The sequence below is a fragment of the Dioscorea cayenensis genome, unplaced genomic scaffold (genome assembly GCF_009730915.1).
Source record: "Dioscorea cayenensis subsp. rotundata cultivar TDr96_F1 unplaced genomic scaffold, TDr96_F1_v2_PseudoChromosome.rev07_lg8_w22 25.fasta BLBR01000180.1, whole genome shotgun sequence".
In the NCBI taxonomy this organism is placed as follows: domain Eukaryota; kingdom Viridiplantae; phylum Streptophyta; class Magnoliopsida; order Dioscoreales; family Dioscoreaceae; genus Dioscorea; species Dioscorea cayenensis.
The window spans coordinates 33,656-49,358 of NW_024086571.1; the positions used below are offsets into that span (position 1 = coordinate 33,656).

The 15,703-nt window shown below is 42.2% G+C and overlaps 1 protein-coding gene across 1 annotated transcript; it reads left to right on the forward strand.

Moving 5' to 3' along the window:
• Positions 1 to 393: 393 nt before the first annotated feature.
• LOC120253735 (ADP,ATP carrier protein 2, mitochondrial-like) lies at positions 394 to 1,072 on the forward strand. Its single transcript, XM_039262000.1, has 2 exons — positions 394 to 637; positions 951 to 1,072. The coding sequence occupies exons 1-2, from the start codon at positions 394 to 396 to the stop codon at positions 1,070 to 1,072; spliced, it is 366 nt and encodes a 121-aa protein (XP_039117934.1).
• The last annotated feature ends 14,631 nt before the right edge of the window (positions 1,073 to 15,703 follow it).

Below are 15,703 nucleotides of genomic sequence, written 5' to 3' on the forward strand. Positions count from 1 at the left end.
TGCTTGATGGCTGAGATAATGCCGCCAAGCATGCCGCTGCCGCTGCTCATTGCCGTTGCCATTGTTCACCGTCGGGGTATGCTTGAACGGCTGAGATAATGCCGCCAAGCATGCCTTCATTCAAGCACGCCTGCCGCTTCCTTGCTCCTCTACTTCTCTCGTTCTTTTTTTCTCGTTCTCCGCCTTGGATCCCGTGTGAGGTTGTGGGAACAAGAGGAGACTCATCGATCTTGCACTGTTGGTTTATTAGCAAATCATGGCAAATCAAATACACCACCCGTCTGCCATTCAAAAGGTTATGGGCACTTCACAACCGGAAATTATGTTAATGGGGTACTGCAGAATCCTTTGATGCAGCCGTACAAGGCAACCTGTGACTTTTCAATGGTGCCGATGGTCTCACTTGTCTTTGCTCATGCATCTGCAGAGAAGGGTTTTGCTAGCTTTGCCATAGACTTTCTCATGGGTGGTGCATCTGTTGCTGTTTCGAAGACAGCGACAGCTCCTATTGAACATGTGAAGCTTCTTAGCCAGAATCAGGATGAAATGATCAAGGCCGGTCGTCTTTCTGAGCCTCACAAGAAAATCTCAGATTGCTTTGCTTACACGATCAAGGATAAAACTCTGAAATCTGATGGTATTGCTTTCGAGTACGTACCATGGTTTCAACATCTCATGTGTTGGAATCATTGTTTATCGTGAGTCTCTACTTGAATGTATGATTCTCTCGAAGCCAATGCTTACGACCGGAAGCCTCTGAGAATAGTTTCTTAGCGAGCTTTTGACTTGGTGGTCAGGTCACGAACAAAGCAAAGGCTAGCATCATATCCTATTGACATGGTTTTGCAGAAGAATGATGATAACCTCTCGGTGAAGCTATGAAGTATAAGAGCTCTTTTTATGCATTCTCTCAAATCTTGAAGAATGAGGGAGCAAAGCTTTTGTTCAAGGGTGCGGAGCAAACATTCTCCGAACCATTGGCGGTGCTGGTGTGCTTGCCGGTTACGACAAACTACAACTGATTGTCTTCGGCAAGAAGTATGGCTCTTGCGGTGCCTATGTTCAAGGCTGATTCCAATAGATGGCGATAAAAACCAAATACCCGATTATATTCAAAATCGTGTGCTCGTTTATTTAACTAATTTTTTTTAACGCCCAATATGCATTCCATCCTTTTTTATGTTAAAAGAGTTAGGCAAAGTGTTATGTTCTCGGCATAATTTTGAGGCAACAATAAGTAGACTGCTAATATTCAGTAGTCTTTGATTTAAAAAAAAAAAGGAAAAAAATCCAACCATGCAAGCATAAAAAAAATGAAAGGAAATGAAGTGATAAATGATGAGGCGTACGCATGAAAATTCACAAGAGATCATGCGCAGGAAAGAAAAGAGAAGCATGCATGCAAGTACGCACCCAATTAATGTAAACTCTAGAAAGACTTTTGAGTTGAAACATTGAATATATATGGCCTAGCAAGGATACGTATAGCATATGGAGGGATTCACCATTATAAAAACATGCTATTTATTGTGTGCATGACATTATAAGAAGCATACATACTTGACATAAAGAAAAAGAAAAAAATAATAAAATAAAATAAAATAAAATAAAATAAAATAAAATAAAAAATAATAATAAAAAAATCCTCACAATTATCAAGAGCATGGAGTTATTTCAATGGAAAGAATGAGAAGCATGTCATGCATATGGGCATAAAAAAAAGTTTGCATACACGTTCATAAAAGTTGAGAAAGCATGCATATGGCAATAAAAAAATATATAAATAATAAAAAAAATAATAATAAGAAGAAGAAGCATGCATACGTTTGAACGCATGAGCATGAGCATTAATTTCATGCATGCATATGGGTATAATTAAAAAAATAGAGGCATGCATACATGTACTTAAAAAAAGAGGGCATGGAATTAAATAAAATAATAATAATAAAAGAATGAGAAAGCATGCATGAGATGAAAAGTAAAAAAAAAATATAATAATAATAATAGAAGAATGAATAAAAAAAAAATGCATATGTGCACTGAAGTAATGAGAAGTATGCAAAATATATATATATATATAAAAGAAAAGAAGCACATGGCCCACCGAAATTAGAAATATGCAGAATCATACACATGTGTATATATATCTATCCCCAAATATATATATATACTCAAATAAAAAAAAATCCGTTATGATAAGTGTGGATTGAAATAGATCTAAATAAATAAATAAATAAATAAATAAATAAATAAATAAATAAATAAATAAAACCAGAAATGATAGCATGCTGCTAATCTCAAAGCAACAACCAAGATGCTGGTCTCGAGATAGTGGTTAAATTTATCTCAAGGCGGCAATGAGATATACAACGTGATGATAAGGCATAGGCAGTGGTGGCCTATTCATTTCAAGATAGCAACCAAAAATTAAGAGAGACGACAATGAAATATACGTCTCAAAATGGCAACGCAGCAGACAACGCATTGGCAAGGCACAGGCCGCGGCAACGATATATATATATGTATATAAAGTCATATATATTAACATATAAGTGATGTAATAAATATGTTTATATAATAAAATAACAAAATATATAATTCTTAAATTCTCTTGTCTTTTTACTTGCACTTTTGCCCTTAATCAGAGGCTCCTAAGATTTCTAATCTGGGGTAATTAATAATAGTTGCTTGCCCCTATTAGAAATGGAAGAACCCACGAAAACAAATACGATATTTGTGCTTCGATATATCATCTGGTGTCTTTATTACAAACATGATACCAGACGTATATTTTCGATCCCACAGACATGGGTGATTTAGGCCGACGGACCTCAACAATAGTTCAACCCTGATTTCTCGGTAGTCAAACCCTAATCCCATACAAATGATGACAAGGATTTCTCCTTAGTCATATTAATATGATTGCATTAAGTACATGGAGATCGCAAAATAAAGACACACTTAACTTAAGTTCATCCTCATGGTTCCGAGGGGCAACCTACATCCAATTTTTTGGCATGTTGGTCAAGGATCTCCCCTTTTAGCTCAACGATGATCTAGTACACGTGAGTAGGTCACATCTACGTATACAACTCAAATAAGAACTAAGGATTTCTCCATATTATAGTTCTAGGCATGAAACAACATGAGCTAAACCACAAATCACACCAATGCATTCCAAATAAAAGTGAAGCATCCAAAATACACGATGAACCCCCCAAGGTTCACCTACATCAGTTGGCCTTGGGGGTCTAGTGTGCCATCATACAAAAAAATGTCTCAAACACAACAAAAGCAAGAAATAAATGCATAAATGGCACTCCCTAGTGCGAATGATGAAGAGGAGGGAGAATGCCGGCCGAATAACGCTTCTTCTAGCCCTAAAGGTGCCGAATGCTTCTCCTCCCTTGATGATGAAGCTTCCCCTTGAAGTTCAAGCCCTTGATCTTCCCAAGATTCAAGCCAAATCTCCCAAGAATATGATGTCTTCGTTTTTCTCCTTCCTCCCCAGTGGTGGCTGCTAAGAACCCTCCAAGTCCCCCCCCCCAAAAAGTCCCCTTTTATTTCCCCAAAAATGCCTTTTATACCCCTCATCATCAACGCCAAGATCCCTCAATCCCGGGTGGAATCCCAAGCTCAATGATGACCTCATTGAGGTGGTTTACTGGCTCAATGAGGACCTCATTGAGCTCCTCATTGACACTGTTCAGGGCAAGAAAACTCCTCAAATGCACTCCAAATAGTATCCATACTGGATCAATGAGCACCTCATTGAGCCAGTATGCCTTCAATCAATCAACTTCCTTTTGCTACAGTGATCATCCCGAGCTCTATAACGGACAGTATTGAGGCCGTATGCCATGATTCGATTTCTGTCTTGGAAACTCTACATGTGATACAGTGGTAACTACAGTGATTTTGCTACAGTATCGGTGCTGCATTACCGCTATTACAGTATTCTAGCTACAGTACTTTGGCTATAGTGAATGCGCTACAGTACCGTGACATGGTTTTCTTCTCCTTTTCGCCCAAATTATATCTTTTTGTCCTCCATGGCGTTCCCGTGCCCTGCAAAGTAAATAATACACGATTAAACACAAAACGGGCATAAATTCTTATACAAATACATGCTAGAGGTAACAAATATATATACTAAAATACGTATATTTAGACACTTATCACGATCACTTTGAGAAGTTATCATGAGGTTGAAGGTAGGGTTCCGTGTGAGAAGCCAAAGGAACACGCACCCGAGGTTATAGAGGTTGAAGTGGGAACAAGCAAAGAGAAGGAGGTGGCAACCCCACCTTTCAAGCCGTGAATCCCTTATCCCTCTAGATTGAAGAATGACCAAGGGGATGAACAGTACAAGAAGTGCCTGAGTTTGTTCAAGCAACTCCACATCAATATTCCTTTTGTCGAGGCAATAGCTCAAATGCCTAAGTATGCAAAATTCTTGAAAGACTTGTTGACTAACAAGAGGAAGTTGGAGGAGAGTGCTTCAGTGATTTTAGATGCATCTTGCTCGGCGGTGTTGCAAAAGAACATGCTGAACAAGAAGAAAGACTTTGGAAGCTTCATCATTCCGTGTAATATTGGCAATCTAGGTGAAGAACTGGCATTGGCGGATTCAGGGGCTAGCATCGACGTCATGCCATACACTTTCTTTCAAAAGCTATGCTTGGGCGAGCCTAGGCCCACTCGGATGACTTTGTAATTGGTGGACCGAACTGTGCGACATGCGAGGGGCATTATTGAAGACGTGCTTGTCAAGGTTGACAAGTACATTTTTCCGGTTGACTTTGTAGTGCTAGATGTCGATGAGGATGCGGATGTATCCTTGATAGTTGGGAGACCATTCTTGCGGACTTCCAAAGCATTGATTGACATGGACGGTGGGCAACTAACTTTGAGAGTCAGAGATGACAAGCTCACATACCGCCTTGCTGAAGCTATGTGGCATTCTTTTGACTTTGATGATACTTTGTACTTTCTAGACACTAATGATTAGATTATTGATGAATATATGCAGGAAATGTTCAATCCGGGCCCGTATAAGGGTTTGTTCGACCAAGAGGAGAAAATCGAAGAAGTAATGATACTTGGTTCGACTGAAGAAGAACCGTTTACCTAGGGGATCTTAAAGAAGGTGCTCCAGAAGATGAAGAGGGCAAGGAGACGCCACCGGAAACACTCCAAGACTGTTGGAGGTGTGCGCGAACCGAACGGTGAACCATTTCTAGGTAGTCCCAAGCCCGATATTTCACCCTCTATTCTCAAGAGACTTTGCTCATCATGCTTTCAGGCCATGGGTAAGAGGGCAACTTCCATCTATGAACCCCCGTGAGGTAAGACAAGGTACGTCAAGCTTAGTGACGTTAAACAAGCGCTTCTTGGGAGGCAACCCAAGTGTTTACTGTTTTTCCTAGTCATAGTTTAGTTTTGCATGAATAACTTGTTAAATGTTGGTGTCGTCATGTTTAGATGCCTGTGCTGTGTTCATTTTGGTGGATTTCTGTGTCACCGTGTGTTTTCATGTGGATTTGGCAAAGATTTATTTGTTTGAGCATGTTTCTATTGTTTTTTCACTGGTAACTGTTGGATAAAAGAGTAGGCTCTAAATGTGTAAACATGTTCAAAAAATTTCTGCAGAGCCTACAGAGTTCTTCAAGTCATCCAGAGAAAACACACGGGCATGTGGAATTTCCACACCCCCGTGGGGTTGTATTGCGAGCTCATCCAGAGAAGGTATAAGGGCGTGCACTCGCCCCTGTGAGCGACCTTGCGATTATCGCACGGCCGTGCAGAATTACCGCACGGGCGTGCGTTATTCGGCAGAAACCTGGGAATTTTTCCCGAGAGCACACAGGGGCGTGCACTCGCCCCTGTGGACAACCTTGTGACCAACGCACGGGTGTGGGTATTTTCCACATGCCCGTGAGGATTTCTGTAGATGATCCCTTCTCCATCCCGAAAGGGCACAGGGGCGTGCACTCACCCCTGTGAGTTGGGCCTGTGATTGTCCATGGCCATGCAGAATTTCTGCACGGGCGTGTGAAACACTTAGTGATTTTCTCTCGGTTGGGCAGAGAGCGCACAGGGACGTGTGGCTTCCCCGGGGGGGTCAGGCGCACGCCCGTGTGAGTGTTTTCAGAGACAGCAAGAGCTATCCCGAGAGTACACAGGGGCGTGAATCTGCCCCTATGGCTCTCCACTGTGGAGACACACGGGCATGTGGAATTTCCACACGTCCGTGTGGATATACAGAATCCCAAGGGGCGCAAGTTCTTTTTAAAGAAGACATGTTTCTCTTTATCTACATCCTTTCCACTTTCTTAAGAATACTCTAGCATTGATTTCCGGCCTATTCCTATTCTCCTCATCTTAACTCGTCGGTAAGCCCCCACTTTTGATTTACTTTGCCAATTCTTTTTTCTAATCGATGAACTTTCTAAGAATGCTTCATTTTTGCAATTAGAGTGTAATAGCATGTTTAGAAAGAAGTTAGAAGAGTTTTAGAAGTTTTTTGTTGGCTTTTTGAGGCGCGGCCGTGTGGTTCTTCACGCCCTGCGGATCCACTCGGGCGTGCAGAAATTCCCCATGACCGTGTGGATTTCTGCAGCAGCATTTATCCTGCTTGTTTGATTGATTTCCTTTAAAAATTTATAGGATATATCAACTAGGTCAAAGAAGCAAGCAGAGAAATGTCCCCCGGAGTCATCCTCCGAGTCCGAAGGTATGTGTTTCACTATTCTGGAGCATTAGACTCGTTTCGTGCGTCTGCCGAGACTTCGGTTTGGACAGACTCGGTATCTGGATAGTAGCATACTCCGAGAGTTACAGCCGGGGGATGAATTTGCTAAAGAGGTCGAGGACCTTGTTTCAGTAGGGGGTGGAGTCAGTTATTGACGATCAGAGAGCCAGCCATTCGTGAGCTCACACTGGAGGTGCTGTCGTTATTTGAGTTTGATATATCATATGAGAGATTCGACATCATGGACGCTATCTAGGTCAGAGCATTTGGACATCACTACTACATGAGCATCACACAGTTCTCAGTCTCGCTTGGGTTATATGAGGAGGCATTCACGGACACTGAGGAGTATTCTCAGTTACCGACTGATTATCCTGGAGCTTTGACCCCTCAAAGAGCCTACCGAGTGCTGTGTGGTCAGGGTCAGTACGAGCCGGGGGTGTCCAAGGCCACATGCCTTTCCCGACCTGCCTACCGATATTTACACGCCATTATGAGTAGGTCGGTGAATGGCCGTGGTGACAACACAGGTGTTCTGAGCTGCCAGGAGCTTTTATATCTGTATTCGATGGTGCAATGCATATCGATTCATCTGGGGCACATCTTTGCAGAGTACATTCATCATCAGGGGCATTATGCTAGACTGGGAGCGATCTTCTCGGGCCCCTACATTATGAGGCTAGTCATGGGCATGGGTCTCTTGGACGCGATTCGCGGGGCTGAGAGGAGGAGTACTCTTGCTCCCCTGAGTCTAGAGACGATGAGATTGATTGGTATGATCCGCCGAGTACAGACGGGGGTATATGCCTTGGTTCTACCCACTCCAGAGATGGCTGAGGATGAGGGTGATGATGTAGAGGCTTCTCAGCCCTCACCCGATGTCGATGGAGACTGACGCACCTCCGGCGACAGAAGACCCACCCCCGGTACATATGTTCTCACCATCTCGAGCCCATGATCATTTTGAGAGGATTGAGAGTGCTGTGGGGGTGATACGGGCAGAGATCGATGAGGCACGAGCGGAGATAGTAGAGGTGCGCACGACGCAGGCCGCATAGTTCATAGAGTTCATGACGCGTTTCGACGTTTTACAGCAGATCCTTTAGCGAGATGCTACCACACCTTTTGTACTGCGACCGCGCACCTCCCAGACGCCCCCTGCATCACCATCATTGGACCCACCAGCATATTCTGATCCAGCACCAGCAGCAGAGGAGCCAGAGCATGGCGCCAACACTTGACTTGCTTTTATTTTACTTCTACCTGCATTTTATTTTGGATATGTTATCCTCAGAAAGGACTTTCCTTCTGAGCTTATTTTCATTTTGTTGTCTCGAGTTGTATTTCTTGCTCTATCTTATATATACTCGAGTTTTGTTTTATTGAACTCTACTGAACCCCCTCGTGTATGCATGCAGATGGTTTTGTCATCATGGGAATTGAGAACTTGTCATAGACACGGCCAAGATGCTTCGGCACTTGGCCGTATGTGCCTCACAACCCATTGGAACATCACCCCCAAGGATTTTGCTCCATCAAATGCAACACTAGGAGTCAGGGGAATATTATTTCGATTGCTTCTTCTACATTTTATGCTTGATCGATATACATTATAAGTAAGCTTGCATGTGTACATTGAGGTCAATGTACAACTTAAGTGTGGGGGAGGGAGGGGGGAGTTTCATAGTGCACATATCTTTTACACTATTTTGATTGATTTATATGCTCATGTAGCCAATGGCGGTTCACCTTAGTTGCAATGACGGTATTCTTGAGTTTAAGAAAATTTTTTTAACATTGAATGTTCTCATGCTCTAGTTCTTGCTTGAATTTTTAGGAATTTTTTACCAGAATAACATTTTGTGCACTTCTCACTCTTTAAACTCTTTTGGAAACTCAAGTCTAAGGTTAGAGGGACCAGTTTAGTTTTGTTTCTTGTGTTGCTTTACTAAAAAAAATGAAAAATGGAAAAGAAAGAAAGAACAAAGTGTTTTTATCGTTTAATTTTTGCTTGATGGTTGGAAAGAGCTACCACCCATGATGTATGAAGCTACTCTCATAAGTCGGATACTAGCTATGCCCTATTGATTGAGAGAAAGAGCTATCTCATGGGATGTGTGAAAGCTACCACCCCGGTAGAAAGAGCTACCACCTCGAAAGTGTGAAAGGCACCTTAGCGGCCGCTTTGGAAAGGGATACCTTAGAGGATGTGTGAAGCTACTACCCTTATTGAAATGTTTGGTATTCTTTGTAGATAAATAAGTCCCTTATACCTAGATCTTTGAGGAGTATACTTTAGGTTGACTTGAGTGAGTTCACACATTCGACTTCGGATTTGTTGTCCTTTTTGGATTCAAGTTTTTAGCTAGAGCATTGATTCTTTTGTATTTAGTGTTGAAATTTCCTTTACTATTAGAATGTTGTCTTTGCATGCTTTGGTGAACCTAAGGCCAAGCACTTCCAATAGTCCCTTCATCTATACATACAATGTTTTAATTTTTGCTGAGGACAAGCAAAAGCTTAAGTGTGGGGAAGTTTGATAAGTGCTTGTACGATAAGAATACGAAGCGTTCTTTCCTTACGATAAGAATACCTAAGGCCAAGCGTTCTTTTTGTATGCCAACCTCCTTGTATTCGAGCTAAGGCAATGATTCGGAGGGGCACGAAGGCAGTTACATCCCAGTATTCTGGCTTGTGCATATTTAGCAAGATCTCCACCATCGTGACCGATTATTGAAGAACCAAGACGATCTACGACGTGAATGTGTGCCTGTTTATGTTACCTCGATGAAAGCATGGATTCAGGAGTATTTTGGGTACTGTTCACAGTCGGCCGAAGAAGGAGCAAAATAGAGGAGCCACACGGGCCTTGACACGTCCGAATATGCGTGTAAACCACAAGTGCACGGGTGTCGAAGTAATAATATCCGGGTGAGAGGGTAGTCGAATCCACAGGGAATAATGCTTAGAACCAACAAGATTTCTATTTAACTAGAATGAAAATATGTTGAAAGTGATGTGGAAACAAACTCAATGCAAATAAAAATAAGAAAAGATAAAGGAGGCACAAGTAAAAGATAGGAGAGGCAATCGATGATAAATGGGGTACCCGGATATTGTTCCAACTAGGACAATCATTTCAAGTGCAAGAACCCTCTATTATACTTCCTAATTGATGCAACAATCAGTCATGAAAATCCTTAATTACATGATCACAAATCTATGGTCAACCATGCCTAACTCTATACATGTCTCGGAGGAGAAATCGAACAATCTCAACACCTCGCACTCGTATAAAATTGCAATGAGCTCTAGGGATTCCAAATGATAAACCCTATTCCTATGTATAGACCTAACCCTTTGGTCCAGGTGAAAGATCCCTAGCTATAATTAAGCCCTAGATGATAAAATCACTTCAACGCTTCACTCCATTGCACTCGCAACTAAGCCCCAGCGGAAGGTCATCCCTTAGCCCATTCACTCTACAATGGCCGCAAAGAACTCTTGGAACGTGGATGTAGGATAGATCACACCAGAGGGCAAAGGGAACGCTCCGCTACCTCTCGAATCACCATCTCAACCCTCTCCAACCTAGTTTTGTCTAAGTCTCATGGTGTGTCACTCACTCACAAGAGTTACAAACAAGAACTCTCAACCTTAGTGTCACTTTAGGGGAGTATTCAAACAATTAGGCATACAAGATTGGAACTCACAATAAACATCAATTAATTGAAAGCATAACAAAGAGATTCAATGAAACGAATACATCATAGGGATCACAAAAACCCAAGTATCCACTAGAGGTTTAGCTCTCAATGGAGCAAAATACAATAGATAATTAAATCAAAAGTTTAGAGATGCAATCCATGAAAGAAAACCCTCTTGTGTTCGTTTCGAAGGTCTTGTTGATCGGCCGCGTCTTCTTCAAAGGTCCCCTCATCAAACCTAGGGCACACCTCGCCGGATCGGTACCGACGAAAGCTCCCCCAATAGCTCTCTTGCGAAAGAAACGCGGTGTCGAAGGCCGTCAAACCTCTCCAAAGCCTTGCCAAAGCCTCTCCAAACCCTAGCCGCCGGCTCCTCCAAAGATGGGGAAATGTGGAAGAAAAGATATGGGAAAAGATCAAGAAATTGGGGTTGAATCGCTACTTTTAAAGGGCTAGAATCGGGCATCCACACGGGCCACACGCCCGTGTGAATTCTCTGGAATTCTGATTTTTCGGCCGGTGTGAGCGATGAAACCGCTACGATGGAAACTGCGGCTGATTTACTACATTACCTTGCTATAGTACTCCGCCAAAATCACTCCCGAATCCACTTTTCATCGAGGCAACATAAACGGGCACACATTTATGACGTAGATCGCGTCGCTTTTTCAATAAACGGGTTCATTGGTAAAGATCTTGCTATCAATGCACAAATCGGGATACGCAAATGTGACTGTCCTTGTGCCCCTCCAAATCATTGTAATTGCTTGAATACATGGAGGTTGTCACACATTCACGTATCTTTGAGCCCAACTTGTGTCTTCTCGTTTGTACCTTCCAAGATTTCATCAAATAGTGCATTCGCGATCTACTTTTGCCTTCTTTTCTTAAAACATAGTTTCACAACCCTACCTGCGCAAAAGAACACAAATACACATGTATTAGCGCTTAAACTTGATAAAAGTAATGCTCATTGTAAAGAAAGAACACTTCGCATTCTTAACACACAAGCACTTATCAAACTCCCCCACACTTAAGCTTTTGCATGTCCTCAAGCAAAAGTTAAAACATTGTATGCATAGATGAAGGGACTATTGGAAGTGCTTGGCCTTAGGTTCACCAAAGCATGCAAAAAAGCCATTCTAATAGTAAAGGAAATTTCAACACTAAATACGAAAGAATCAATGCTCTAGCTAAAAACTTGAATAAAAAAGGACAACAAACCCGAAATCGTGTAAGTGTGAACTCACTCAAGTCAACCCAAAGTATACTCCTCAAAGTTCTAGGTATAATGGACTTATTTATCTACAAAGAGTACTAAACATTTCAAAAAGGGTAGTAGCTTCACACATCCTTTAAGGTAGCCCTTTCCAAAGCGGCCGCTGAGGTGGCTTTCACACTTTCGAGGTGGTAGCTCTTTCTACCAGAGTGGTAGCTTTCACTCATCATATGAGATAGCTCTTTCTCTCATTAGGGCATAACTAGTATCCAACTTATGAGAGTAGCTCCATACTTCATAGGTGGTAGCTCTTTCCACCCAACAAGTACAACTAAACAATAAAACTATTTTTGTTCTTTCTTTTCATATTTCCATTTTTTTTTTGTTTTGTTTGTTTTTTTGTTCAGCAAAATAACATAAGAAACAAAACTAAAACTAGTCCCTTTAACATCAAACTTGAGTTTCCAAAAGAGTTTAAAGAGTGAGTAGTGCCCAAGTATCAATCGGGCAAAAATTCCTAAAAAGTCAAGCAAGAACTAGAGCATGAGAACATTCAATGTTAAAAATGCTCCTATACTCAAGAATACAATCATTGCAACTAAGGTGAACCGCCATTGGCTACGTGACCATGTATGTTAATCAAAACTTGTGTAAAATCCATGTGGAATGTGAACTCCCCCCCACACTTAAGATGTACATTGCCCTCAATGTACACATGCAAGCACAATAAAAGTAATAAAATTTAGAACACATGTGGGAGTGGGCAATTGAATTAATACTCCCCTGACTCCTCGTGGTGCGTTTGATGGAGCTAAATCCTTGGGAGTTAAATTCCTATGGGTTGTGAAGCACACACGGCTTGACCGTGTCTATTACTAATCCTCAATTTCCATACTGACAAAACCATCGCACGCATACGCAAGGGGGTTCAATGAAGCTCAATAAACAAAAACAACTCGAGTATATAAAAAAAATAGAGCAATGAAATACAACTCGAGACAAAACTAAAAGATAAACTTAGAAGGAAGATCCTTTCTGAGCACACAAGTCCAAAATAAAATACAAAAAATAAAATGTGAAAAATAAGAACAGAGAAGGTAAAGACGCCTTAAGTGTAGGTGTCAATCGCTGGTGTATCTGTTGTCACTGCTAGTGAAGATGACGCTAGTGCTGCGAAATAAATAAAGATTGGGCGAAGAAAAGAGAAAGAGAAGCTTACCGACGAAATGAGAATGAGAGACTAGAAAATGGCCGGAAAACTCAAGTAACAACCCTTTAAAATGATGGCGAGAGGTCAGGAGAGTGCAAGGGTGTTCTCTGAGTGATTAGGAGTGTAAAGATGAAGAAAACCGAAAAGATTTTAAGGAAAAGCCACGGCTCTTGAGTTTTTGTGCATCCACACGGGCGTGTGAAAATTACCCACACCCGTGTGAGTCCCCACGAGAGACCCACAGGGGCAGACGCACGCTCCTGTGGCTTCTCTGTCCAACCGAGAAAATTCTCTAAGTGTTTCTCACGCCCGTGCGACAATTCCACACGGGCGTGGATCCTTACTGGACAATTCACAGGGGCAGACGCACACCCCTGTGTCTTCTACAGATGGAGGAGAAATTCTCTGCAGAGAAAGACACGGGTGTGGGCCATCACAAGGTCGCTCACAGGGATAAGTCCACGCCCCTGTGCTGTCTCTGGATGAGCTCTGAACGAAAATGCACGCCCGTGCGAAAATTCCACACGGGCTTGTGTTTTCTCTGGACACTTAGAAAACTTTGCAGGCTCCACAAAAAATTCCTGAACACAAATATACACTCAGAGGCTACCTAAAAATGCAATTTTAACCAGAGAAAACACGAAAAATACTCTCAAACGACCAAGATTCTTCGCCACACACGATTAGGCACATGATAACACCACAATGTCCACAAGAAAATCACAGCGAAAGCATCTAAGAATCAAGATGCCAACACTCAAGGCCTTATTCATGCAAATACTAATTAAAAACTAGAAAAACATTAAAAACTTGGGTTACCTCCCAAGAAGCACTTGTTTTAAGTCACTTAGCTTGACGTACCTCTTCCTTACCTTATGGAGGCTTGAAAAGAGTGTATTCCTCCCAATTATACATTGCATAGCTCCTTCCTTTAAACTAAAAATCTACTTGCCGGGGTGGAATATTTGTTGGAGAGTCCAACCATCTTACCTTTGGCCTCCAAGGAAACAATTTAGGTCAGGAATTGTCCAAGCTTAGCACAGGTGGGTCATTGGATGGTTTCAATCTACTACCCACATCTTCTCCCAAACCCAAAATCTCTTTCTTGCAATTTATAAATTGATCAATCCTAAAGAGTGGTGCTTGTTCCATTACCTTAGGATTTACTTCTTCTTGTGTATTTTCAGCTTGAAAGGAACATGACACTAGCAAATCCCCTTTCCCCTCCGACGTGATAGATTCTACCTCCATTCCTCGAGTTCTTTGCGGCCATAGTAGAGTGAATGGTCTAAGGGATGAACCTCCGCTGGGGCCTAGTTGTGCGTGCAATGGAGTGAAGCATTGAAGTGATCTTAGTATCTAGGGCTTAATTGTGGCTAGGGACCTTCCGCCTGGACCAAAGTGTTAGGTCTAAATCTAGGAAGAGATTTATCACTTGGAATCCCTAGAGCTCATTGCAACTCTATGCGAGTGCAAGGTGTTGAGATTGTTCGATTTCTCCTCCGGGACATGTATAGAGTTAGGCATAGTTGACCTTAGATTTGGGACTATGTATGTAAGGATTTCCACGACTCACCATAGCATTGATTAGGAAGCATAATAGAGAGTTCTTGCACTTGAAGCAATTACCCTAGGTGAAGCATCATCCGAGTACCCCATCTTTATCGATTGCCTTGCCTCCTCCTTACTTTGCTCTCTTACTTGTTGCTTTTAATTTCTGAGAATTGAATCATTACAACACTTATCATTGTTGATACTCCACATAGCTAAGAATCGAATTAAGTGTCTTTACTCCCTACTCCCTGTGGATTCGACCCCGCTCATTCGGGATTATTACTTCGACAAGCCCGTGCACTTACGGGATATAAGAAAGGGGACCTTGTCAAGAATTGTATTGAGCTCTAGGGATTCCAAATGATAAACCCTATTCCTATGTATAGACCTAACCCTTTCATCCAGGTGAAAGATCCCTAGCCACAATTAAGCCCTAGATGCTAAAATCACTTCAACGCTTCACTCCATTGCACTCGCAACTAAGCCCCAGCGGAAGGTCATCCCTTAGCCCATTTACTCTACAATGGCCGCAAAGAACTCTTGAAACGTGGAGGTAGGATAGATCACACCAGAGGGGAAAGGGGACGCTCCACTACCTCTCGACTCACCCTCTCAACCTTCTCCAACCTAGTTTTGTCTAAGTCTCATGGTGTGTCACTCACTCACAAGAGTTACCAATAAGAACTCTCAACCCTAGCGTCACTCTAGGGGAGTATTCAAACAATCAAGCATACAAGATTGGAACTCATAATAAACATCAATTAATTAAAAGCATAACAAAGAGATTCAATGAAATGAATACATCCTAGGGATCACAAATACCCAAGTACCCACTAGAGGTTTAGCTCTCCATGGAGCAAAATACAATAGATAATGAAATCAAAAGTACAGAGATGCAATCCATGAATGAAAACCCCCTTGTGTTCGTGTCAAAGGTCTTGTGGATCGGCCGCGTCTTCTTCAAAGGTCCCCTCATCAAACCTAGGGCACACGTCACCAGATCGGTGCCGATGAAAGCTCCCCCAATAGCTCTCTTCTGAAGGAAACGCGGTGTCAAAGGCCATCAAACCTCTACAAAGCCTTGCCAAAGCCTCTCCAAACCCTAGCCGCCGACGCCTCCAAAAATGTGGAAATGTGGAAGAAAACATAGGGGAAAAGATCGAGAAATCGGGGCTGAATCGTGGCTTTTAAAGGGCTGGAATCGGGCATCTGATAAGTGCTTGAGTGAACATGTTTTTATGCATGTTTTACATACATTG